The sequence below is a fragment of the Lemur catta genome, chromosome 9 (genome assembly GCF_020740605.2).
Source record: "Lemur catta isolate mLemCat1 chromosome 9, mLemCat1.pri, whole genome shotgun sequence".
NCBI classification, from domain to species: Eukaryota; Metazoa; Chordata; class Mammalia; order Primates; family Lemuridae; genus Lemur; species Lemur catta.
Window position 1 is genome coordinate 3250261 of NC_059136.1, and position 25652 is coordinate 3275912.

The 25652-nt window shown below is 49.3% G+C and overlaps 1 protein-coding gene across 2 annotated transcripts in view; it reads left to right on the plus strand.

Annotated features, from left to right (window-relative positions):
- HOMER2 (homer scaffold protein 2) overlaps positions 1-25652 on the plus strand; it is a 112742-nt gene that overhangs the window by 8576 nt on the left and 78514 nt on the right. The window contains exon 1 of one of the 2 annotated variants that reach the window (XM_045561587.1): positions 15978-16174. The exons of the other annotated variant lie outside the window; for it this stretch is intronic. Within the exon in view, the coding sequence (XP_045417543.1) occupies positions 16170-16174 (5 nt within the window). The 5' untranslated portion in view covers positions 15978-16169. Of the gene's footprint in view, positions 1-15977; positions 16175-25652 lie in introns of those variants that run through there. 2 annotated transcript variants of the gene reach the window in all.

Below are 25652 nucleotides of genomic sequence, written 5' to 3' on the forward strand. Positions count from 1 at the left end.
ATTTTGTTCAAAAAGGAAGCTCTGGTAGAGATAGAAAGCATATCCATGATTGCCTGGGGTTAGAGGTGGGAGGGGGATTGACTACAAATGAGCATGAAGGATCCTTTTGGGGTGATGGAAATGTTCTAAAACTGGATGGTGGTGGTGGCTGCACACTCCATAAATTTACTAAAACTTATGAATTGTTCACTTACAGTGGGTGAAGTTTATGGTCTGTAAACTATACCTTAGAGAGAGGGTAGACCTTCTTGATCCAGAAGGTCTTGGTCAAGCTTGAATATACGACCTTGGAGCACTTGGGTGAAACCAACCCAGGGAAAATAGGCCACAGAGAACAGAAGATTTTGGCCTGGAAAACCTCAAGGAGTTAATGATTAAAATCTTAGTGTCTAGACATCTAACTTTGAGTAGTCTGCCTCCTGATGTGCCCTTTGCAAAGATGACAATCATAATGATAATGGCTGTGGCAGAAACAGCGAGTTCCTTCCCCCAGCCCCTCATCAGGCCTCTCCTTCTTCTGCAGAGAAAATTTGTTAAGGCTCTTGTCCAGAACTGGACTGATTTTGGCAGAGTCAAGAGATTAATAGCAAGAGCTGTAGTTTCTTGCTTCCAGGAATCCTCTAAAATCTATTTGAATTTTTAAATAAATTATCCACAGTACGGGTTGTTACATCTGAAGAGAAATATCAGAGTGAGGCTGACTGTCCACCCAGGCTGGGGGCCCTCAGTGTCACAATTACTACAGTTTATTTGAAAATAATGTCAAGGTAAAAAAAATTATACCCTGAGTGGCTCTGCCTCCCCAGTAGCTTCTGTCCCTCTGCACCTGTGTGTGTGTGTGTGTGTCTGTCTGTCTGTCTGTCTCTGTCTCTCTCACACACACACCTGATTCAGAATTCTTAAGAAAGGACAGGAATTACCAGTTTCACAAACAAGAACCATGGCCTAGTGCCCCATGGAAGGTTAGAACAACAAGAAGGAGCACATGAGCTTCCTGTACCCCACTTCCATCATTTGAATCACCTGCACCTGTGGCATGATCCATGTTGGGAAATAGGCTAGGAGCTGTGAAAAGTTTCAGGGGTTTTGCAGGGCTTTGCCTTGAAGGAATCTGTGGACATGTTAGTTCACAGAATAGAAGCTGCTTCCAACAAGGGGGGCAAAGAAGAAACGTTGCTTTGCAAACGTCCTCTGACAATGCCCCCCCTTGTTGGAAGCGGCTTCTATTCTGTGAACTAACATGTCCACAGATTCCTTCAAGGCAAAGCCCTGCAAAACCCCTGAAACTTTTCACGGCTCCTAGCCTATTTCCCAATATTCCAGAGCCCAGGCCTCAGCTGAAAACGTCCAGAAATCCAGAGTGCTCATTGTCAAGAATTGGCTTACATTAGCCAAGCTCATGATGTTCTCCATAAACCAGATGCCAGTTTATTAATTTACAAAAGAGGAATGCACTTTCCCTTAGAATGGAGTATCTCCTTCCCATCAGTGATCCAGGGAGCCCCTTTCCTCACGTCTGGGTACCGAGTGGTATTGGGGGCCGTGGACTATGGCTTTCCACCTCTGCATCCCCAGCACGGGCTCTGGAACACAGTTGGTGATCAATAAATATTTGCCAAATGGAGTCTAATTTTGACAGAGCTAAGTGTTATTTATTTTGGGCCATTTTTAGTCAAACAGGAGCTGGAGAGATTTTTAGCCACAGTTTAGCTTAGTCAAAGGCTATTTCTGAAGTCGGGCGCGGTGGCTCACGCCTGTAATCCTAGCACTCTGAGAGGCCGAGGCGGGCAGATCGTTAGAGCTCAGGAGTTTGACACCAGCCAGAGCAAGAGCAAGACCCCGTCTCTACTAAAAAAATAGAAAGAAATTAGCTGGACATCTAAAAATATATAGGAAAAATTAGCTGGGCATGATGGCACATGCCTGTAGTCCCAGCTACTTGGAAGCTGAGGCAGGAGGATCACTTGAGCCCAGGAGTTTGAGGTTGCTGTGAGCTAGGCTGACACCACGGCACTCTAGCCTGGGCAACAGAGTGAGACTCTGTCTCAAAAAAAATAAATAAATAAAATAAAAGGCTGTTTCTGAGCCACAAGAACCACACAAACACTGCAAGGCAAGATTGGTGAAGAGGCCTTTTTTTTTTTCTTACACAGCTAACTTCATTATAAAGGAATTTCATCTCAGAGGATTTACCTAGCAAGATATCACTCTACTTCATTGTGTGTGTTCTCTTTTCCTTTACATTTGAAATGAATGCTATAAAGGATTCCACTATGCCACAAGTAATAATAGCACACACAACTATAGACTGTCCACTGCCTAGCACTGAAATAGATTTTTCAGTAAAAGAACAACAGTGCTGTCATTTACTGAGTTGAATGGGAAGCAAGGATCGGAACTGAAGATAAAAAAAGAATTATGAGTCAGTGGAATCCAATTTAGCCTTGATGGTAATGTGAGACACATTATTACGTCCACTTTCAGGGAAAATTATATTGTTTGAGAAGGAAGTGTCCCATCCATTTGTCAGAGCCCTGGGGATAAGACCACTTGTGATAAGGGACTGCTTCTCAGGCTCCAAAACATAGGCCTCCCCCTTCTCTTGGGCCCTCTCGACTTGTGCCCTGATCTAGGTACTCCTCTCACAGTCCTCGCACCCTTCTGGCAGCTCTGTCCTCCTGCCTCAGGCAGGAAGTGTTTCTGGTACGAGATTGAGGAGGCCTCGCTCAAAATTCTTGGCTGCCATGACACTCCTCTCTCAGGTCAGTGTGCCCAGGACTCTCCCCGCGGTCTCTTCTCATTCTGCGTGCTCTGCGTGTGCAATTGTATCTATTCCTAGGGCTTCAGCTACAGCCTGTATGCTGGAGCCTTTGCCCTTCAGTTACAGTATGTGACCCTCACAGTGTTTCAGCATCAGTGTGTTCTGTTTGATAATCCTCTCCTGCCCGTCACACACCTGGGTCTCTTCTCACCCTGCTGCCATATTCAGTGCAATTCAACATTTATTGCGTGTGCTTGGCAGGCATCTTCTGTAGAATACAAAGGTTCTGTTCTATTCAAGTAAATGTTCTCTATTTAATTTGCAGGGTTTTTATTTTTATTTTTATTTTCCAGTAATTGTTGGAATCCCTAAAGTCTTAACTGTCAGCTACTGTTCTTTTTCTATCCCTGCTTATTCATCACTATGGTTTCAGTTTCACCTGTCTCATTCATTGTATGAACTTAGATGTCTCTTTATCTCCTTAAAATAAACTATTATAGCTGCAGTTCCTGGATTTCTCAAATGCAGAAGTGAATGGGAAGTGTTCTGCAGTGAGCAGGTTTATGTAAATTTACCCCAGTTGGTAAGTTTATTCATTTCTATAGCCCCAAAGCACTTAACACCGTGTGAAGCACACTCTGCAATAAGGGAATACTATGCAGCTGCAAAAAGGAAGCTCTTTTTGTTCTGTTACAGAGCAATCCCCAAGATATGTTGAGTGAAAAAAGGCCAACTGCAGAACAGTGTATATACAATACTACCAATTGGGTAAAGAAGGGGAAAGGAATTTTTCCTTTCTGGAAAGATGTATAAGAAGCCGGCCCCCAGGAAAGGGAACTGTGTGGCTGGGGAGGTGGGGTGAGAGGGAGACTTTTCACTGCCAATCCTTTTGTATCTTTTGAACTTTAAACCCTGTGAATGTTTTCATGCTAAAAAAATTAAAATTTAAAAAATATGTGTTGAATTTACTAGAAATATCCAGAATAGTCAAAGCAATAGAGACAGAAAGCAGATTTAGGGGTGGTCAAAGAGGGAAAGGGGAGTGACTACTTCACGGGGTATGAAGTTTCCTTTTGGGGGGATAAAAATATTCTGGAAGTGGATAGTGGTGGTGGTTGCACAACATTGTGAATGTAGTAAATGCCACTGAATGTGCTAAACGCCACTTTAAAATGGTTAAAATGGTGAATTTTATGTTATATGAATTTTATCACAAATTATATATATATATATGCTGTATGCCTTTTTGAATGAGCAAATAAATCAATAAAATGCCTATTACGTTTACAAATTGCAATGAGATGTCTCTGCTTTGTGAATTATTTTTTTAAGAGACAAGATCTTACTCTGTCACCCAGGCTGGAGTGCAGTGGCGGGATCACAGCTCACTGTGGCCTCAAACTTGTGGGTTTGAGTGATCTCCTACCTCGGCCTCCCAAGGTGTTGGGATTACAGGCGTGAGCCACTGCACTGGCCTTTGTGGAATTTTTAGTATATGTGCTGCTGGAGCAAGCACTGTGGAATTTTTTAATGGAAAATTCCAAACATACACAAAAGTAGAACAGCACAATAAACCACCACTTACCTACCACCTAGCTTCAACAATTAGCAACTCATGGCCAGTCTAAAAACCAACTCTGTTTATACCCTGACCCACTTCTCCACACCCACTGGATTATTTTGTAGCAAATTATAGATATTTCAGCATGTATCTCTAAAAGCTAAGGACTCTTTTTTAACCTGACAATAAAGTATACATAAAAAATTGTTATTCCTTAGTATCATCAAAGAACAGTGTTCAAATTTCACAGATCACCTCACATTCTTTTTAGAGTTACTTGTTGCCATGTGGTTTTGAAGAGACTGAACTAGTTTTCCCAGAACTAACCTAGCAAAGTCATTCTCAGCCATCATGAGATCTTGAGGAAGTTAGTTTCTTGTATGAAGACAACTGAAGTTGGACAAGATGCTATTAAAGTTCCATTGCTGCTCAAACATTTTCTAAAGAGTTTCTGTGGAACATCTTGCCTGCTATGGCCCACACTGTTGTGTGACAGTAGAGGACATACATGAAATGCCAGTGAGCCCACTGAAATCCTCACCTCAGAGGTCCCAGTTTAACCCCACGACTCACCAGGAGGAACCTCTTCATTCTCCCTGTTGGCTATTAGTATCTTAACATTTCCCCACCTTTAACACAGTTCTGGATGACCCTCCTTTTCCTGGTGGAGACTCCTTAGTAAAATTCACTTTTGCACATTGTCCACACCAGTATCATAGGTCATCAGCCTCCTGAGTCAGGGAGCAATGGGGTACACACAGACATCACAGGTTACAGCTAACACTCTTAGAAAAATTGTGATGTTTGACTCTTTTTTCCCCCTCCATCTTTTTTTTTCTCTTTTTTATGTTTATAATGCACTTAATGACCAACATAGCACATGTTTCTATTAATGTACAACCTGTTACAAGGTTGACTTGATCCTTTTTTTTTTTTTTGAGACAGTCTCACTCTGTCACCCTGGGTAGAGGGCAGTGGTGTTACCATAGCTCACTGCAACCTCAAACTCCTGGGCTCAAGCCATCCTCCTGCCTCAACCTCCCTAGTAAAGACAAGGTCTCGCTCTTGCTCAGGCTGGCCTCAAACTCCTGACCTCAAGCAATCTTCCCGCCTCAGCCTCCCCAGAGTGCTAGGATTACAGGTGAGAGGCACCATGCCTGGCCAACTTGATTGTTTTATTTTCCTCTCTCTCCACATTTTAGTGAACTTTCACCTTCATCCTGGCCTGTCATCCCAGCCTGTACTTCCATATTATCTCCCCCATGCTCCAAGCTCCAGCACAATGGCCCTCTTCAGTTTATTCTAACTCCTTGCATTTGCCCCTCAATTCTGCCATACTCCCAATGTCAAGTTCGCTGTACCCTCTAAAGTGGCCACTAGTGTAGCTGGAAAATCAAGCCCAGAAATGGGCAGGAGGGCCCACTCCTCTTCAGGAGACAGTGCCTCTATTGATTAATAATAATCGCCCAATATGTTCCTTTATCTAATCCTCCCCTCAGCCCGCTTTACAGATGGCAACTTGAGGCACAGGGGACTCAGGTTAATAGGTAGGTGATCCCAGATAAACAGCCAGACAGCCTGCCCACTTAGCCACTGTGCTCTACTGCTTAACCCCAAAAAGTAGTTTCTATGGTTATAGAGAACAGTACCTCAGAGGGAGGAGAGTAACTACTGCTTATTTCTTGTAGGTCAAGTTGGTTCTGGGTAACAGTGCCCTTTATTTCAGCATTTCTGAAAATGTGTTCTTCAGAAAACTACCTAAGTTTTCATTACTAATAAATTCATCTAATTTAGAAAATATAGTACATTGCATTCACTTATTGGAATTTTCTAAGTCTACATTGACATATTAAAGGTTCTAAAAACAAAACATACAGTAAAAAAACCTATTTCACTTTGTTTAGCACAGAATTTCCCAAACTGATGGAGCATGGAACCTTCCCCTGCTGCATGACACTTGTTGACATCCCCTGGAAACACTATTGCATGTAAACTTTCTAAAGGTAAACAAGGGTTGTTTCAGAAATTGTGTTTTAGTTAAAACAAAACCTTACTGGCTTCATTAAAAGGAAGAAACTTCTGACTCTCTAGCCAAATGGCACTCATCTGCCTGTTTTTCCATAGCCCGTTCTGACCCATTGTCCTCTGGGGTGGTTGTGGGGGTCGGGGATGGTGTCGCAGTGGTGCCACATGTAGGCACGGGGGCCCACTGGCGCCACCTGCATGCGCGTGCACCGCCCAGCTCTGTTCCGCTGGCTTCCGTCAGAAGGGCCCCGAGGTGAAACGTCAGCTCTGACAATTATAGTTGCTGTCCACTGTCTTCCTCTGTAAAAACTGACCTCACATTTGGTAGATTATATATAAATAGATAGATAGGTAGATAATAATAGGTGGTTTCCCGACTTATTTCCATAAAATGACCCAGCTGGATCTAAAGGTAGGATATGATGTCACCAGCTTTCTGTAGTCATTCTCTAATACCTGGCCAAGGAATACCTGGTTCATTTGTTCTAAATTAGGACTACATCTCATTGTCATCCCTCAGCTGTGGGAGGCAGCCAGGGGATGGGGCTGCCAGGACCCGGGATCATGCGAGGCCTTTGGCAGGAGCGGGGAAGTAAGAGGCAGTAGCAGGCCCTGCATGGGGCGTGTTGGAGGGGGAAGGGCCAACTGAACAGAAGCAGCAGCTCATGGGAGCCTTGGGGCCCAGTGGGCCTTCGAGGGTTGGTAAAAGCGGCTGAGAGTCTGAGCAGCTCTCGGGAGCATGTGGGAAGTGGCTGGGAGCCTTCACCTTCACGGCCCCAGGTAGCCAGGTGAGCCCCTCCTTGCTAATGGAACACTCCAGTTCATTTTTCCCCAAACTTGCCTTTCATAAGAATCACCCCAGGCAGTTATTAAACATGCAGATTCCCATATCTCATCCCAGAAGTACTGCATCACTGTGTTTAATAAATGCCCTGATTCATTCGATGAGTCAGGTGTGGGGAAACATTGCTCTCCCTAGTTGTTCAAGGGCTCTTACTCAGTAGTAATGAGCTCAGTCGATTCCTCCTAGTGCTTTTGTTTCCTGTCAACTAATTTCATAGCCTGACTAGGGACTCCACAAGGGTCTTACTGTCATTTCAGAAGAGATGACAAGGGCCTCATCCTTGTCTTTTTTTCTTTCTTTCTTTTTTATATATTTTTTGAGACAAGGTCTTGATCTGTTGCTCAGGCCGGAGTGCAGTGTCATCATCATAGCTCACAGCAACCTCAAACTTCTGGGCGCAAGCGATCCTCCCGCCTTGGCCTCCCAAAGTGTTGGTATTATAGGCGTGAGCCTTACTTTACTTTTTATTCCTAAATCTGTACCCTGCCTGTAAAACAAACCAACAAAAAAGGTAAACTAAGCATGTCTCTACTTTCTGAGCACTTTTTAAAACTTTTTTGGGTTTGGGATAATGGAAAAGTTCTGGAGTTGGACGGTGGTGAGGGTTGCACCATAATGTGCATACACTTAAAGACACAAAAATGATTAAAATGGTAAATTTCGTGTTATGTGTATTTTACCACAATTTTTTTTTTAAAAAAAACAACTTGTTCAGGAGACATTACACCCAAGACCCAACTGAGAAGGACATTCACAAAGGGATCAACCAGCAAATGCGATGAAGCACATGAATTCAAAAGGAAACTTGGGTAAAGTGGATCCAACACTCATTTTTTGTGATGGTTTTGAAAATCCTTGGATTGCAGAATTATGCAAATGGAACTGACAGCAGGTGCCGAGAGGACAATACATCGTATGTAACAGAAAGCAAATTTCTAAAAGGAAGAGTCTGTTCAAGAGACGAATGACCCTCACGGCACTGACCAACCCGGCGCAAGAAGTGTTTGCTGGGTGCCTGAGGGGATGAGGAACCACCAAGAAAATGGTGAAACGGGACATCTCCGAGGGCTGCTGGGGACTCTCATTTTGTGTGAGTAGAGAGGTATTGTCTTGATTCAAAGTGATTTTCTGAAGACTATGTTAGTGTTGTGACTCTGCAGTGACAGGAAGGAAACTCGCCTCTGAGGAGCAAGCTGTTGGAGAGGTGGTTAGAAACGTCACCTCGCTGGCGCACTCCTGGGTCCGCCGTTGGGTCTTGCATCTCTGCCCCGCACAGGAGCTGGGAAGGAGCTGGCGGTGGGCCTTGAGGCAGGAGCCAGGTCTCAGGGGAGCCACGCGGGCAAGCTGGAACAGACAAGGCCAAAAGCCCACTGGGCAGCTGAGGTGGACCTGGTAGCTCCTGGGAAAGGTATTACTTACCATGATAACCCCAGATTTGCAGGGAGACCTCACTCAGAACGACTAGTGGATCAGCTGAGCTTTATTGGAAGCAAAGATGCTAGGAACTGGGACTACTGAGGCCTCCCAGATGGGGCTGGGGAAGAGAGTGGGAGTGGGGCCGTGTGCCTGATCAGCCAACCATGCCAGCCGCGCCATCTGTGGCTAGTCTGGCGCGTAGTAGGCGTTCAGTAAATATTTGCTACATTGAAATGAATTGAAAACCCACCTGTTTCTATTTTGTATTAATTGCTGTTTGTTTGTTTGACACAGGGTCTCACTCTGTCGCCCAGGCTAGAGTGCAGTGGTGTCATCATAGCTCTCTGTAACCTCCAACTCCTGGGCTTAAGCGATCCTCCTGCCTCAGCCTTCCGAGTAGCTGGGACTACAGGTGCCTGCCACCATGGCCAGCTAATTGAAAAAAACTGTTTAGAGACGGGGTCTTGCTATGTTACCCAGGCTCATTTTGAACTCCTGGTCTCAATCCATCCTTCTGCCTTGGCCTCCCAAAGTGCTGGATTACAGCTATGAGCCACCAGGCCTGGCCCTGTTTGTTTTTATTTGCTCTTAGTTTACTGGCAAAGAATTATACATCAATTTTGAAATTGATATTTGATTCACCTATATCCAGCCAAAGGGGTTGGATCCACACCTGGAACAGAATGGCCCCTGGATACTAATGGCCACTCTTTCGTCCTCACGGGCTCGCTGGCCTCACCTGGCGATTTCCTCAGTGTCTGCCTCAGCCCCACCTCTGTTCGTTCAACAGGCTCTTCCTGGGTTCAGATACGGACTTGCTGATGGCTCCCAAGTGTCTCTTCCAAGCTGTGTACCTATAATGCCTAACTGCCTACTCATTTGCTCCTCAGATTGCTGCATCTCAGGATGTCCGAAATTCCACTTGTCTCACCTCTCTGACTTGCTGCTGCTCCTCTCCCTCCTGGATTCCACACATCCTCGAGCGGTATTGCCCTCTGCCAGCGTCTCCAGTTGGAAACCTCAGCGCTGCACATGACTCCACCATCTTCTTAGCCATCTGCAGTGCTGTTGAGTCTGCCGCAGGCGTGGCTCCGGAGCCTACCTGCACCTGCCTGAACCTGACCCATCCCAGCTGTTCCAGACTCACAAACAGGCATCTCTCTGTTCTGCTGCCAAGCAGAGGCTAATAATCCACGGAACTCCAGTCTCCCTCAGAGAGAGCTCTGGCAGGTTTTAGAGTTAATTCCTTCCTTCTGCCCTGTGCTCACAGGAGGTACCGCACCTCCTTGGCCTCACAAGTTCCTTGGATTTCTTAGTTCTTCTCCAGAGCCCTAACTCTTATGAAAGCCCAGCCAATGAGCGAGGGTGTGTTCCTTGTTGTTCCTACCAGTTCCCGAACTCCTGGGGCCCTGGATCTCACGTCTGCTTCTCTTTGGGCACTGTGAGGCTTAGGGCAGTGGTTCCCAACTTTGGCTGCACATTGGAATCCGGGGAGTTTAAAGAATTATAATACTGGTGCCTGGGCACCACCCAGACCAATTAAATCATTCTCTTTGGAGGTGGCCCCTGGCATTGGTATGTTGTCAAGGCTTCCCAGGTGATTTTAATATTCAGCCAAGGTTGAGAACTGCGGTTTAAAGCATATATTTCCACTCTCCATGCCTTGGAGCCTCAGAACTGGACCCACTCTCCAGCCCAACTGGCCCTTTCACGTTCTTCTCCAAGAATAGCTTAATCTGGAATGACTCTGTGATGTCCTCGACTGTCTTCCATGCAACAATTCATCCATCTACTCTGGACCTGGCAAATGGGAAACAAATGTAACTACGTGCTCACAGGGGACATCTGTTGTCTTGGCCACCACCCTGTATTTTATGTACTTGATTTTCCCCTGAGTATCTCTCCCAGTCCCACACCCAGTCCGCACCCTCTGTGAGAAGCTGCCTCCACACCTCATCCCAGGGCTGCACGTGACCAGATGGAGCCAATCCGGACGTCCCATTCCCCCAGCCACAGTGTTGGGCTCAGGAATGGGCCTCTGCCCCAAGGTAGGCCAGTCAGACACAGGGAGACTCAATCGTGAGACTTTGGTTTAACCTATTTAGGAATTTGCTAGACTTAAAGTGAGGCTAGAGCCCAGAAGAGAGTTTATCTGAGCATGGAGCCCAAACAGAACAAGAAAACCCAGGGAGGACCCTTCCCTTGAAGACCATTCTAGTGGAGGAGACTCACCTGTTGATACCTCCAAAAGGAGCAGTAAAGGTGACAATCAGCGTGGTGCCTCAGGGCATCGGCCAGCACAACCTGGATACCCCTGGAGGCACTTACAGTTGGCTGGGCTACTCATGTGCTCATTTCTATTTTTGCCTCTTAGAGTTGAATTCCGCTGGGAGGCAGCCAGTGAGGTCCAAAGTCCTCTCCTCAAGGTTGTTGGATTGTTTGATGACTGACCCTGCTCAGCAGCTGCAGCTTCTCAGGCCCCTGCAAGCGGAGGCTCCTGGTTCTTCCCTCTTACTCAGGCTCCTGCCCTGACTGGGGGCTGATTAAGAGCAGCCACATCCTCTCTCTCTCTGGTCTGGGTGTCTCACTTGGATCCTCCTGACAAGCTTCTCCTGCCTCCGGTCTCTGTCCTTTCAGAACATTCTCCCCACTGCTGCCAGAGGAGCCAAGACACAAACCCTACTTCAAAACCTGCACAGCTCCCTGTGGCCCTCAGGAGCAGGTCCAAACTCCTTAGCATGGCCCCAAGGTCTTTCACAGTGTGGCCCCACCTTACCTTTCGTCTCCAGCCACTTCCCGCCACACACCATTGAGCCAATCACATGAACATCCCTGTTATTCCCTGTGCGAGTCGTGCCTTTTAATGCCCCTGTGTCTCAGCATGTGCTGGTCTCTTTGCTGGAAATGGTCTTCCATCCCACATATCCTATAGGACCCAGCTCACATGTCCCCTTTTTGAAACCTTTCTCAGGCAGAGTCAGTATCTCCTGGTACTTTATTCATACCTTGGTTACATTATATTTTGCTTATTGAGGACACTGACTGACTCAGAATAGGTGCTCAGTTAAGATTAAACAAATGGGCCAGGTGCGGTGGCTCATACCTATGATCCCGGCACTTTGGGAGGCTGAGGTGGGAAGATCACTTGAGGCCAGGAGTTCGAGACCAGCCTCAGCAAGACCGAGACCCCGTCTCTACTAAAAATAGAAAAATTAGCTGGGCGTGGTGGCATGTACCTGTAGTTCCAGCTACTTGGGAGGCTGAGGCAGGAAGATCACTTTAGCCCAGGAGTTTGACGTTGCAGTGAGCTGTGATGATGATACTGCACTCTAGCCTGGGAGATAGTGAGAGACCCTGTCTCAAAAAAAAAAAAAAAAAAAAAAAATGGGGGTGGGGGAATGTCATCTGAATGCATTGCAGGTGAAAGGATAAGAAGTGTTTTATATAACTTGTTTCCATTTTATGTAGATGTAATGATAGAGTATGTGTTCAAGTATGTACTGGTTGCAGTGTGAAATACATTCCTTATTGTGGTTTGCAGTTAAAGAAATTGAAAAACACTGATTTCAATGGCTTGCCTTTATAGTTATTCAAACACTTTCAAATCCTCAGTTATCACCTGATAGATTACTTTTTCAGCATTCTACATGCTCACCTTCCTAATATTGCTGATGGCTATATTACATGGAGATTTGGAATATAGGAGACTTCCAAGGCTACTTTCTTTTTTAATAAACTTTTTATTTTGGATTACTTTTAGATTTTGAGAAAAGCTGCAGATAATACAGAGAGTTCTCGTATACCCTCACCCGGTTTCCCACCAACATCTTACATTCCTATGGACCCTCTGTCGTAACTAAGGAACCCGCACAGGGACCTTACTATTAACCAAACTCCAGACTTTATGTGGATTTCACCAGTTTTTCTTCTTTCTGTCGCAGAATCTAATCTAGGACCCCACATTGCATTTAGTTGTCATGTCTCCTTAGTCTCCTCTGGGCTGTAGCAACTTCCGTCTTTTCTTGCTTTTGAAGACCTTGACAGTTTTGAGGCGTACTGGTCCAGGTATGTTTTAGAATGTCTCTCAGTTTGGGTTTGCCTGCTCAAATTGTTCCAGCTTCTGCCACTGGAAGCTCTTTCGGTTGGCTCCTGGGTCCCTTTGACACGCCCCCACCTTTAGTCTTTTGAGCACCTCCTTGCTTTGTGGTACTGTAAGATGCTCCAGTTTCACCTTGCATTGTCCCTGGCCCAGACCCAGAACCAGCCATTTCTCCAGGAGCTAACTTGTGCGAGGCAGGAAGCCAGGGCCATGGAACGTTACCCGGTTAGGCAGAGGGTGCCCGGGGCTCCTCTGCCCAGGACGCCTGGGAGAATCACGGGCCGTAAAGAGGAAGGGCACATGTGGCGCCGCGCGCGCTCCCTCGGGGTCCCGGGCCGGGCTGCAGCTCTCCGAGGCGCCCCAGTCAGACTGCAGAATGCTCCTCAGACCAGCCGTCCTCGCCTGGCCGTCACATTCTGGAAGCCTCTGTGCCCGCGCAGAATGGCAAGCACTCGAGTCCGGAGCTTGTGCTGCTGGAGCCCGGCCTCCCAGCCTTTATTTTCCCAACGCCGTTGCTCCAGATCTGGCTTCCACCCCACCGGTCTCCACGGACGCGCAGCAGACGTGTGTCACTTCCTTTAGAAAAAGTAGCCCACCCGGCACGGGTTCCCTCAACCTCTGTCGCCCCCCTCCGCTGGGACAGCACCCCCACCCCCCACCAATCCTGACTCCTCCACCTGAGCCTGGACGCCACCCTCGCCAGGGCCACCCCCTCCTTCTCACCTCTTCAGCCCTGCCCCTCCCCCACGGGCTCCTCCTGCTCCGTCTATACCGACACCCAAGTCTCGGCCTGCGGGGACTCTCCCTGGCCTGGCCTCTATCTCCCGCCGCACAGAATCTCTCTCCCCTTCGCTCCAGGCTTCCGGAAAGAACAGACCTCGCCGATCATCTCCCTTGACTACTGGGGCCATGGAAACCATGGAGACGGGAGATTTTCCACAGAAGGGTGACTGTACTGGCTTCCATGGACGGACCCTCATGGGGACATTAAGTGGCCCCTCTCTAGGGAAGTGCCAAGATGATGAAATACTGCCAGGAGGCATGACCCCAGAAGATCAGACAGCGCCAGAGCCGTCTGGGAAGCTCCGAGAAGCAGACCCCACCTGGGCCTGGAGTAGGGGTGAAAGGAGAGGAGTTGAGGCCACTCCCCACAGGGGTGGCAGCCAGAAGTTGGGGTAAAGGAGGGGCATCCATTTCCAAATCTTGTCTAATCCACTGTTTTCTCTCCTCACCCCAGGGGAGAGCCTTTGTCCCAGAGTGACGGCCACTTTAATCATGGAGTGTTTAGCCTCCCGTGGGCTCGCCACTCCAGCATCATCACTGACTGCAGGAAGCAGCCAAAGTGAATCACCACCCCACCTGTTTAGCCTCGTTGCATCTTGCCAAGGGAGTGCGGGTGTGCCCCTTCCAGCAGCGGAGCAAAAGGAAAGTCACATTCAGGGCTTGGGCCACGGCTTGGCCCCTCCAGATTAAGACGCTGTCTTCTGGTACCCCTACTCCAGCTGAGCGGATTCCTGCTATTTATTCTCCTCCTGTGACTTCCCCCCTTGACCCCGTCAGGAACACCTTCCCTCAAGTACCCTGGATCAGCCCTGGTTTTTGAGATTCAGCTTATGATAGATAAACTTCCGCTAGGGTCAAGTGCTTGTCAGCCTTGGCTCTGAACACACTCGCCTGTGCTCACAGACCCTGGCCAATTTTGTGCTTCTATGGCCTGGCCTATTCGCTTATTCGTGCATTCAACAGGTATTTATGAAGGACTCTCAGGCACAGTTCTAGGCACTGGGGATACAATGATGAGCAAAAAGACATGGCTTCATAGGAGTTTGCAGATGTGTCTGAGAGACAGATACTAAACCAATAATTTCACAACTATATAATACAAACAATAAGCACACTGCAGAAAAAACATGAGAGCTCACAATCTCATTCAGGGCATTAGGTAAAGCTTCCAAAGGAAGTAGCAGTTTGAGATCTGAAGAATGAGTAGGGATTAAGGAGGCAAGACAAGACAGGAGGAAAGTCTTCCCAGACTGGGAGAAGAGCAAAGGCCCTGGGGCTGAGAGGATGGCCAGCTGGCTGGCATGCAGACAGCGAGGTGGAGAGCGGCAGGAGAGAAGGCTGCAGGAGGGCAGTGTGGCCTGACGGGGCAAGGCCTTGTTGGCATGTTCCGGGTTTTGCTCTTCATCCCAAGGACAGTGGGAAGAAAGCCACTGAAGAATTTCACTCGATCAGATATGTGTTCAAGAAATCACTGACCACAGTGTGAAGCATAGATTGGGAGAGGGCTGGTGCCCTGTGAGGGTACTGGGGGGTTAGAGGTAAGGGCAGGGCTGGAGTGGTGGCCCTGCTCCATCTGCTTGTCCCTTGCCTTTTTACTGTCCTGAGAGGCTCATGTGGGCAGTGTGTTCTCAGCAGAAGATGATCCGGTGGAAGGCCCAGAGGGGGATGAAGGTTAGGTTAGCACAAGGTTAGTCCCAGTGCCAGCCCTTGGTAGGGACGCAGGAGGTGATACTTATAAACGGGATTAAGAGAGCCTGCTTTTCTTCAAGTTCCAGTTTTGCCACCCTAATTTTCTTTGCCCTAAGAATAAAGCCAAGTTTGAGAAAGCTTTCTCTCTGGTGACCCTGCAGCTGGGAGCCCCCACCCCATCTTTACCCAGGGAAGAGCCCAGAGCACCTGCTGCAGGTTGTAGGATCCTTCCTGCCACGTTGGCTTCCGGCATTTCATGGTGGCCGGCACCCTAAGGCCACCGCCTGGCAGTGGGCAGGAAGGTGAAGGTGGGCTTCGAGGAAGGGCGCAGCCATGCCCATCTCGGGTCTGGAGACCTGTACTCTAATCTGAACGAATGACCTTGGGCAAATCGCTTACCCTCCGCGGGCCTCAGTTCCCCCGCCTGCAAACTAGAGGTGGCCTCAGAGTCCCCACCAGCTGCGAGAGGGACTTGCCGGGCAGCGGGCGGGGTGCTGGGGCGCTGCGCCAGAGCGCGGGCCGGCTGGGCGCGGGGGCGCCGCGGGGCCAGCGAAGAGGAGAAAGGGGCTGCCCGGGCGAGCAGCGGCCACGCGCGGCGACACCGGGGGGGCGGGGGCGCACACAGCGCGGCGCCCCCTCTCGCTGGCCGCGGCCCGGGGGCCACGAGGTTACGTAAGAGCGGGCGGGAGCGGGCGGAGGGCGGGGGACCGGGCGGGAGCGGGAGCGGGCGGAGGGCGGGGCGGACACCGCCCGAGCGCGGCCCTCAGCCCGCGGCGGCCCAGCCCCGCCCGCCCGCGCCTGGTGGCGGTGGCGGTGGTGGCGGCGGCGGCGGCGGTGGCAGCGGCGGCCGCGCAGCCCCGCGGGATGGAGCGGCGCCGGGGCTGAGCCGGGCGCGCACGGGCCGCCGCATGTGCCGCGCGGGCAGCGGCTGCCGAGCGGGCGGAGAGCGAGCGACAGGCCCCGTCGGAGCGGCCGCCGGAGCAGCGCCGGGATGGGGTGAGTGAGCGCCCCGAGGGTCTGCGGGGCCGCGCTGGTGCCGACGGCCCGGCCCTTCCCGCCCTCCGGCCGGCCCGGCGCGGGCACCCGGCGGGGACCGGAGTCGCCGGCCTCCGTGCCTGGCTGTTCCCAGGTCCCCTCGCCCCCCGCAGGACCAACTCCGGGCCTGTGTGAGAGTAAGAGGCAGTTTGCGGCTCTCCGAGACTGGCTTTATCACAAGCAAAATGGAAACCGAAGTTTCCTGGAAGGGGACACAGCCAATAATAGTGACCCTCCGGCGCAGCCACGGCGGACTCGAGTCTGCTTCGAGGTGGCTGAGGGCGCTGGGCGTCCGCGGGGAGCCCGGGCCAGGCGGCTGCCGGCGACAGCTGAGCGGATGCTCAGGAGGGAAGTTGAAATACTCTGTCGAAGTGACTAGTGCTTCCGAGTATATCAAGTCATTTAAAAGCAGGATGGCTTTCTCCTCCGACTCCTCGGAGTCTCTGAGCAGAGGCGCAGTGAGTCAGGGAGCCACGGTGCTAATAACCCGATCCGCTCCCTACATCTGCCGCCCCGCGTGCGCACGCGTCGGTGGTGGACGCATGGCCAGGGAACGGGTCTTCAGCCCATTGTACAGATGAAGAAACTGAGGCTCAGAGTAGTTCGGTGACTTCCTCCCGGTTGCACAGCTAACGAGCATGTGTAGAAGGGGGGCGCTGAGTGAGCCGGCAGAGGCAGGGCCACCCCTGACCGTGGGCTTGGGGGTGGGGAAGTGAACCAGAGTTTCTGATCCGTCTGTCCTCTGCTGTTGAGCTTGCCGTTCTTCAAACAGACCTGCACAGGACCCTGACACTTCTGCGGGGTGGCTGGAGAGACCCAGCCTTCCTGTTTAGGATGGGTGGGGCATGAGAAGGCAGGGGTGCAGTAGAAAGGGGCAAGACTGCCCTGGTGGCCTGCCCCAGCCCCTGGGGGTCAGCGGCTTTATTGCACTTTGTTCCAGGTAAGTTTCTGGAGTCATTTTACCCACTGAGCCTTAGCCACGGGGGGCTGCAGGGTGTTCAGAGGCAGGCCGGGAGGGATTTCAAGGGAACAAGTGTGAGGACTGTGGGCCACCATGAGCTGGATGGGGTGACAGAGAGGAGTGGGCAGGGCAGGCAGGGAGGGCTGAGGAAGTTTGCTTATGACATTGGTGCCCACTGGGAGAGGTCACAGACACAGCAACTGTGGGTGAGTTTACCAGAGGCACCGTACCTGGGAGGCAGTTTTCCTGCAGCATTTCCAGTGAGTCGTTGGTGGACTATGAAAAGCCTGATCTTTGAGCAGTGGGAACCTTTGAGGTTCTCAGATTTCAGAGTTGAAAAAAAAAAAGTATGGGAAGAAGGAGTTGGAAAATGTAGGTCTCAAGATGGAAGATAAAAGGGATCTGGTAATTTTAACTCTGTCTCTAGCCCTCCCTCCCCCCAGCCAACACAAAACCAGCCTAACACAGTTGCGTGATCAAAAACAAATATTGAAACTCTGTGGTTGAGAACAAATAGTTCTGTGGAAATGAAAATGTTTACCCATAAAAGCTTAAAGAAAATGTCAGAAAATAATTTTTGTTTGTGAAGAAGCAGGGAGGAGTAGTTTGGGGATTTTGTTTAAACAAGGAATATGTCTTTCATGTAATTTTAACATCATCCAATAAATGGTATATGTTACTCACTTTTTGTAGGTAAGCTGGTTTGTAACTGCTACCTACTTCTGCCATTTTTAATATATTTGCTTCTTCTCTAATTTATGTGAATGTACAAACCGTGGTTGTAAATTGAGATGGAGCTAAGGGTTGGATAAGCAGTTTGGACAGAGGAGGGTGGAGGGAGCCGTTTTAACTGAAAATAGAACCAATGTCATCCTTTCTGAGAGTTGAGTAGGGCAGGGCGGAAGAACCAAGAAAGGGCAGCCAGTAGGACACTTTGCTGTGATCCTATAGCTCTGTCATGGCTCTCCCATGCAGATATGACCAGGATTTAAGAAAAAAAAAAAAAAAAACCCAAACCATCTGAGTTTACCTCTCCCCACTTAAGATGCTTTTCCTCCTTTAAATATTCACTGCTGTGTCCCGCTTCTCTTCTGTGAAGTGTTCTGTGTTAAATGTGTGGTTTCTCCGGTGAGTTTGTGTTCTCAGTCCTCAAGGCAACTTCGTACCTACTCCCCTTTCCGGAGCTCTCTGCCTGGTCTGTGCACACCCCTGCCTCCCTTTTCATTGACAAAATAGGAGCCACAGACCGAGGGAGCGTCTTCACCTTCCCACTGCCCAGCCTAGTGTGCAGCTGCCGTTACCTTCTCCTGCTTGCCTGTTGTCTCAGTCCATTTGTGTTGTTATAAAGGAATACTTGAGGCTGGGTGATTTATAAAGAAAAGAGGTTTGTTAGGCTCATGGTTCTGTAGGCTGTACAAGAAGCGTGGTGCCAGCACCTTCTGATGAGGGCCTCAGGCTGCTTCCACTTAAGGCAGCGGGCGACGGGAGCTGGCGTGTGCGAGATCAGGTGGGAGAGGAGGCAGGAGAGAGAGGAGAGGTGAGGGACTTTCTTCAGCAACCGGCCTTCATGGTTTCACAATGGAGTGAGAACTCAACTTACTCTGCCTCCCCAGGGAGGGTATTGATCTATTATTCATGAGGGACCTGACCCCCATGACAGACACCTCGTTAGGCCCCACCTCCAACATTGGGATCACATTTCAACGTGAGGTTTGCGGGGGTGTGTGTCACATACTCATACCGTAGCGCCTGCTTTGATGGCTGGCCAGTCCCTCCTCTTGTCCTACCAGAGGCCCACTCCTCCTGGGGAAGCCTCCGTCCCATCCCTTCTCACCTTTTCAGAGAACATCTCTCCTTCCTAACCTCTCACTCCAGGATCTTTTCCATCAGTATAGGAGCATGCATTAGTTCAGCACTGTCCAGCAGAACTTTCTGCACTGCCAGAAATGTTCTGTATCTGCGTGGTCCAGTACAGCAGCCACCGGCCCCATGTGGCTGTTGGGCACTTGAACTGTGGCCAGTGGGACTGAGGACCTGAATTTAAATTCAAATAGGCACATGTAGCTAGTGGCTGCTGTATTGGGCAGCACAGCGTTAGCCTCTCCCATCTATCCTACATCCCTCTCCGCTTCTGTTCTACCTCTTTGCTCCTCTTCACCTGAAAACATCTCAAAAGCCAAGTGCAAATCCACCAGCCCCGTTCACTTTCTTCTGCCATTTGTTCACTCTCCACACTCCAGTCTGGCTTCGGCCCCCACCTCTGTGCCTGCACTGCCGGGGACAGGCAGGCCGTGTGTTGCCAGACCTCCGCCCTCATCCTGCGCCACCCCTCAGCGGCCACTCCTGCCCCGGGAAACAGGCCCTCTCTGCTCCTCCGGCCCCACTCTGCCCTGGCTTTCCTCTCACCCTCCTGGTCGTCCCTTTGTGGTCTCCCTGCTGGTTGCTCCCCCTTTTTCTGAATCCCAGTGATGGAGTTGTGCAGGGACTGGTCCTGGTCCCTTTTTCCTGCCGGCACTCTCTTCCTAGGTGATGCTGTCCCCGTCCCCTGTGGTTTTAAATACCGTCTTCAGGCGAATGACTCCCACCTTCTTATTTCCAACGCAGACCTTCCGCAGGGCTTCCGTCTCCTCCATGTGTGGAACTCTCAATGTTCTTCCGTTTGCCCCTCCCTCTGCCTTCCCCATGCCAGTCAGCAGCCCCCCACCCACTCAGTCCCCTTCCCCACCTTGCACGCCCAGGCTGTCAGCGGTCCTGTGGGTTCTCCTTCTGGAGTACGTCTGGAACACGTTCACCCCGCCCGACAGCGTGTTCCCGCTCCAGTCCCGGCCACTGTCGCCTCCTTCCGGGATAGACTTCCTAGCAGGCCCCCAGCGTCCGCTCTGGTTGTCTCCAGTCCGTCCTCCACACAGGAGTCTGAGTGACCCGCTTTTAAAATCACAAATCAGATCATGTCACCCTCCTTAAATACCTCCGCTGACAAGGTGCTGGCCTCTGCCCCGTCTCCAGCCCCTCTGGCCACACTGCCACGGCCCTCGCTGCTTTCTACTAACACAGCCGTTTCCCTTCTCTTGTCCTGCCTGGGGTCCTTGAATTTGCTGTTCCCTCTGCCTGGAATGCACTTGCCCTGTCTCTGCCAATGCCTTCCTCCTCCCCTCCCTTTACCTTTTAGCATTAGGGTCACCTGCTCAGGGTCTCTCTGACCATCCTGTCTGGAACGCCCACCCTCGCAGCTGCCTAGCCCTGCCTTTGTTTCCTGCAGTTGCTGCCCACCGCACACCTGTGACCATGTGGGCTTTGTTTACTTATTTATAATCTGTGTCCCCCCAGTAGCATCCTGCAAGGATATGGCCTTATCTTTTTCACCAGTGTATCCCAACCCCTAATGCGGCATCTGGCACAAAATAGGCCCCCAATAAACAATTTTTGATTGAGTTAATGCTTTAATGTGGTGGGCAGCCTTGCTTGGACGCTGGCCTGGAAGTTGTGATAATTTTCGGGTTACGTTTTATATAGCTCACTTAATTGTGAGTTACAAGGGCCAAGAGAAAAAGAGATCACATTTGGATGCAGTTTTCTTTTAATACTGAAGAAAGCCATTTAGCTTTTATTGTGACACGGGTTAATTTTCAGGCTGTCTGCTGTCATTCGAGTACTGGGCCTGTAAATCATCTTTTTACCCTCCTGCAAAGGGCCAGCAGAAAAGCCGGCTGCTGCTGTGACTTTTAGCTGATTTTGTCAGTGTTTATAAACAAGGTCTACTGTTTTACTGTTTGGCTTCATTTTACACTCGTTTATTTTGTTCAGCCAAGATTACCTTGCAATGTACAGATGCCACAATCTTGGTTATCTGACACCCTGGGCCGCCTTTCGGTGCTCTATACTGATTAACTTGCTTTTGATGTTTAGTCCTTCTTTAATTTTCCATTCCTCCTGAATCACACCAGACTGTGTAGTTCCAACAAATTACAGGGCTTTTCTTTGGGTTTGAGTTGGCTAAAATAGATATAGTCTCTCAGCTGTATGGAGGTGGATTTGTCTTCTGTCATCCTGTGGGTTTTTTAAACACTCTTAGCTAAGTTCATTCAGTCCCTTTTTCTGTAAGACAATTTGGCGAGTGCTCCTGGGATCCAAGGATGAGCAGAGCTACCAGTTAGTTTGTATTGCAGAAAGGGAGATAAACCACGTGCACAGTACTAGCTGTGTGTGTGAAATGCTGTGAGCTTACACAAAATGTTGTAGCCCACACGTGTCAGAGGTGGTGGCAGGTGCCCATTTATTGGAGGAATTTAGGAAAGATGCCCCAGTATACTATGGGGAGATGCTGAAGGGCTGTGAGTATTTAGGATCACCTGATTCATTTAGAAAAACATCTCCCTTAGTGTCTGAGTTGAAAAATTACACAGAATGTGGAATGGAGTAGGCACTAAAGAAGTATGTACTGAATGAATGAGTGAATAAACGTGAATGAATACTCTCTTTGGGCTTACTTTTTAAAAGTAAAATACATAGTTTATTAGATAACAGTAAAGGATGAGGAAGTGGACTAGGTATCTGTAGTTAGGGGATCGAATTAGAAGACCTGATTGAGAAGGAGGCATTAAAAACCTAAAGGAAGAAGGAGAGTGAACCACATAGGTATTTGAGGGAAGAGTGTTCCTGGCAGTGTGAACAGCATGTGCAAAGGCCCTGAGGCAGGAGCATGCCTGGCTTGTGCAGGGAACAGTAAGGAGGCTGATGTGGCTGAGGCAGAGTGAGTGAGAGACAGCATGGAGGAGAGGCGGTAAGGGAGGTAGCAATGGCTAGATTATGTCTTTGGGTTGACTTTTACTTTGGGGAGATGCTATCATTCTTGTTGGAAACAGTCTTGAAATTCCTGGCCTTGAGGGTTGTTAGGACAGAATAAAGGGCGCATTTGCTGCTTGTGCACAGTCATCTGCAGGATGCAGATGGTTTGTTTTTGTCTAATGGACTCAGTGATTTGTGTAAATTATTAGGTTTCTTTTCTGTAATGGCTCCTGAGGAACTTGGATCCAAATATGTGGTCACCCTGAGCGGATTTGTCAGACTCATTCATTACCTTTACTCCTAGCTTAGCTTCATGGCCCTACTCTCATTTGCCTTTCCCCTTTCTCCTCTACCACTTTTCAAAAACACAAACCAAAAAAAACAAAATGAAAATAGCTTTGCTTTTTTCTAATAATAAAAATATTACATGTTCATACTAAACAATAACAGCTTAAAGAGGGAAGTGAAAATTGCTTGTCATCCCACCTCTTAGGCACAACCTCCATCAGCGTTTGATGTCTGTCTTTGCACTTTTTTCCATGTGTACATGTCTGTGTGTCTACGTGGACGTCTACAGAGTAAATATATTTTCAACAAAATGGAATCATTTTATACATTTGTTTTGTAACATAATTTTTTTCATTTTAAAATATCTTGAGTGGACATCTTTCCATGCCAATAACTATAAAAACACATCATCACTTAAATCCACACCTACTTCTAATTTGTCATTTTGCTAAATTTATACGTCTTTGTAAACCTGCTTAAATCCTTTCTAGAGCAAGACAGGGGTTTTTCTTTTTTTTTAAAGACATTTTGACGATTCTTAAAGCAGTTGCTTGTTTTAAATGAATTACTGAAGGAAAGAAATGGTGGAGGAGGCCAAGGTCACAATTAGCGTTGGGTAATTTGCAGTGCCTGTGTAATTTGGGGTGAGTCACCGCTCCTTAGTGCATCTTAGTAAGAACATCAAGGACTCATTCTTGTTGCTAAGGGTGGTTGGTGGACCAAGACCCAGCTGCTCAAATTGTTTCGCCTTGCTTGGAAATATCAGGGCAGAGTAATTCTGCCTTAAGGCTTGGATGAGAAGCCTCTTTGCAAGCAGGCAGCACCCATGGCCACACCTGGCGGGCTCCCTTCTCGTCAGGCTTCAGAGGCTTTTTGTCTGGTGCAGGTCACACTCTCCTTCAAGAATTCCCTGGCTAGAGGGTTAGCAGGGACATATACAAAGGAAGGACATTATATTCCCTGTTTTAGTTGTAAGGCAAATTTAAAATTTTTGAAACAATAATAAAGCCTGGGCTAATCCAGTGACATGTCACTTCAGCCTGCACAGGCGCCCAAAGCCTTTGGAGAAGCAGAGCTTCCTTTTGGCACATGGGGTAGGGGTGAGGGCCGGGGCTCCTTTTCCTTCAGCTTTGTCAAGTATGACATGAACGGCAGTTAAATAGTGTCTTCATAATAGAGAAAAGGAATTTTTCAGAATTTTAGAAATCTCTGGTGTACTAAGTCCTGACTTTATAGATCTTAAGAGTTAGACTTTGTTTTTTCCCCCATGAAAATAAATTGAGCAAAAAGAACCATTGAGAGGAATTGGGGCAAAAAGCTCCTAATTTGCATTGGTTTTGATACACTGGTCCCTTAAGCACTGCTTGTTGTGTGTCTGCATTTTCTAGGTATTGCGCACACAGGCTGCCCCCGAGTCGTATTTATAGGTTTGGAGGTGAGAGCTGGCATCGTGATCCGGTTTCCTCGCGGGGTACGTCTTGTGTGGGAAGGAGCGGCAGGATGGCAGCCTCTCTGAATGCATGATGAAGGCTCCAGTAGTTCTGCCACCGGGGTGCTGTTAGTCATATGGTATCATTCTGGTAGAATTTATTTAAATTATATTTCAAATTAGCTTGTTAGAATAAAAATACGCTTGTGGGGAACACATTTAGACATTTGTCAAAGACTAGAGAGATTTTTTTAAAAACATTTTTATTCATAAGCCTGGTTGATAGTCATTATTATTCCTCTAAGGAATTGGGGACGGTGGAGTCCTCACCCCTGTGCAGACAAGCTTAGGATGAGGCGTTGCCACAGCCAAGAGGAGTGGGCCTGAGCGCCGTGCATTCAAAGCCCTTTCGTACACAAGTGGCTCCCAGCCCAAGGGAGGCTACAGCGAGCCCGGGCCCCAGCTGTGCGAGGGGCTCTCGGAGGCCCCTTCTTTGCCCTGCCTGGGGGGGGTCTCAGTCCGGATCGCCAGTGAGGGGCAGGCCGAGCCCAGTGCGCCCTTAGTCCTCTGGGGGAGTCTTGTCTGTGGGTTACGGGGTGGGGCGCCCACAGGGATCTAATTAGTGAGGAATATTGCAGGCCCCACTGCCTAGACGTTGGGTCCCCTTTGGGATCTTTAATTGGGAAAGCTTTTAATTGGAGTTGTTTAGGTAAATGGAGAAAAGGGGAGTTGCTCTGGCTTCTGTCCTGGGGGAGGGGGTGACGGAGACGGTCCTCATGGGAAAGGGAGCGGACCCGGTTCGAGGATGCTCGGAAGGGCAGGAAAAGGAGGTCCCGGTGGAGGTGGCACTGAGGCATGTTTCAGCGCAGCTGGTGTCAGGGAGAGCTCTCTGACTCCTCCAGGTGGACTTAGGGTGGACGTGGCTCGCCAGTGTCGAGTTCATGGTCACGCAGGGCTGCCGGTGTCAGGGCCCTGGGACGATGGTAAGTACACCCAGGTCAAACCCTGGCCTCCTTTGCTGGCCATGGGGACTTAGACAAGCTTCCTTGTCTTCATCTCTTAAACAATGGAGGCGATTAAATAGAAAAATGAGTGTGAAACATTTAGCACAATGCCTGACACAGAAGCACTCAATAAATGTTGGCCAAGTTTATCATCATCATCATCATTTCTTCTTTGGGTGGCAGATTGGCTGGTGACCCTTTAGGTACCCTCTGGAGTTAGGTGGTCAGGGATGAATGCTTCCGTCCCCTCGTCCTTAATCCTCTCGGGCACTCCCTGAGTCTCCAGCCGCTCTGCAGCCACCTTGGGACACCTAGTCACTGTGCCCGCAGGCCTCGGCAGAGCCAGTCAGCGCCCTGCCGTCAGGTGACTCAGACAGTGTGAGGCTTGCCCTCCGAAGTGTCGACTCACGTTGCTAAGCCTCTCAGGTGGTGTGGGTGGAAGAAGGTACCGACCAGAGGAGCGGGGAGATCAGGAGAGCCGCTCACGGATGTCAGTGAGAAAACCAGTCTGCCAGCCAGTTGCTTTCATGGGGTAGGGGGTGCAAATGTGGACAAAAGAGGAGGGATTTCTACCCACGGTGGCATCAGGCTAGGGATGTGTGATGCTGGTCAGGGAGCCCTTCATTTGCTTATTTGTGTATTCATTCACTCATTCATTCAGCAAATAGCGACCTTCTACCCTTGCCAGGTGCTGTTGCAGGTGCTGGGAACACAGTGGTGGCCGTCGACGGCCCTGTGGTGCTTGCAGTCTCGTGGAGGAGGTAGACAGCAAAGAGATTCTTAGTGGATTGACATGGGGGGATGTGGTTCCAGGGGCCATGTGGATGCTCAGGTTTTGGGGTCCCTGGATGTCTCTGGACTCCCACCCTTGCTCATATACTGGACTCCTTTCTGATCACCCTTCACCTGTTCATCAGCTCGGGGACCTTTCTTGATCCTCTGGCCAATGACTGTAACCTGAACGCTGAGCAC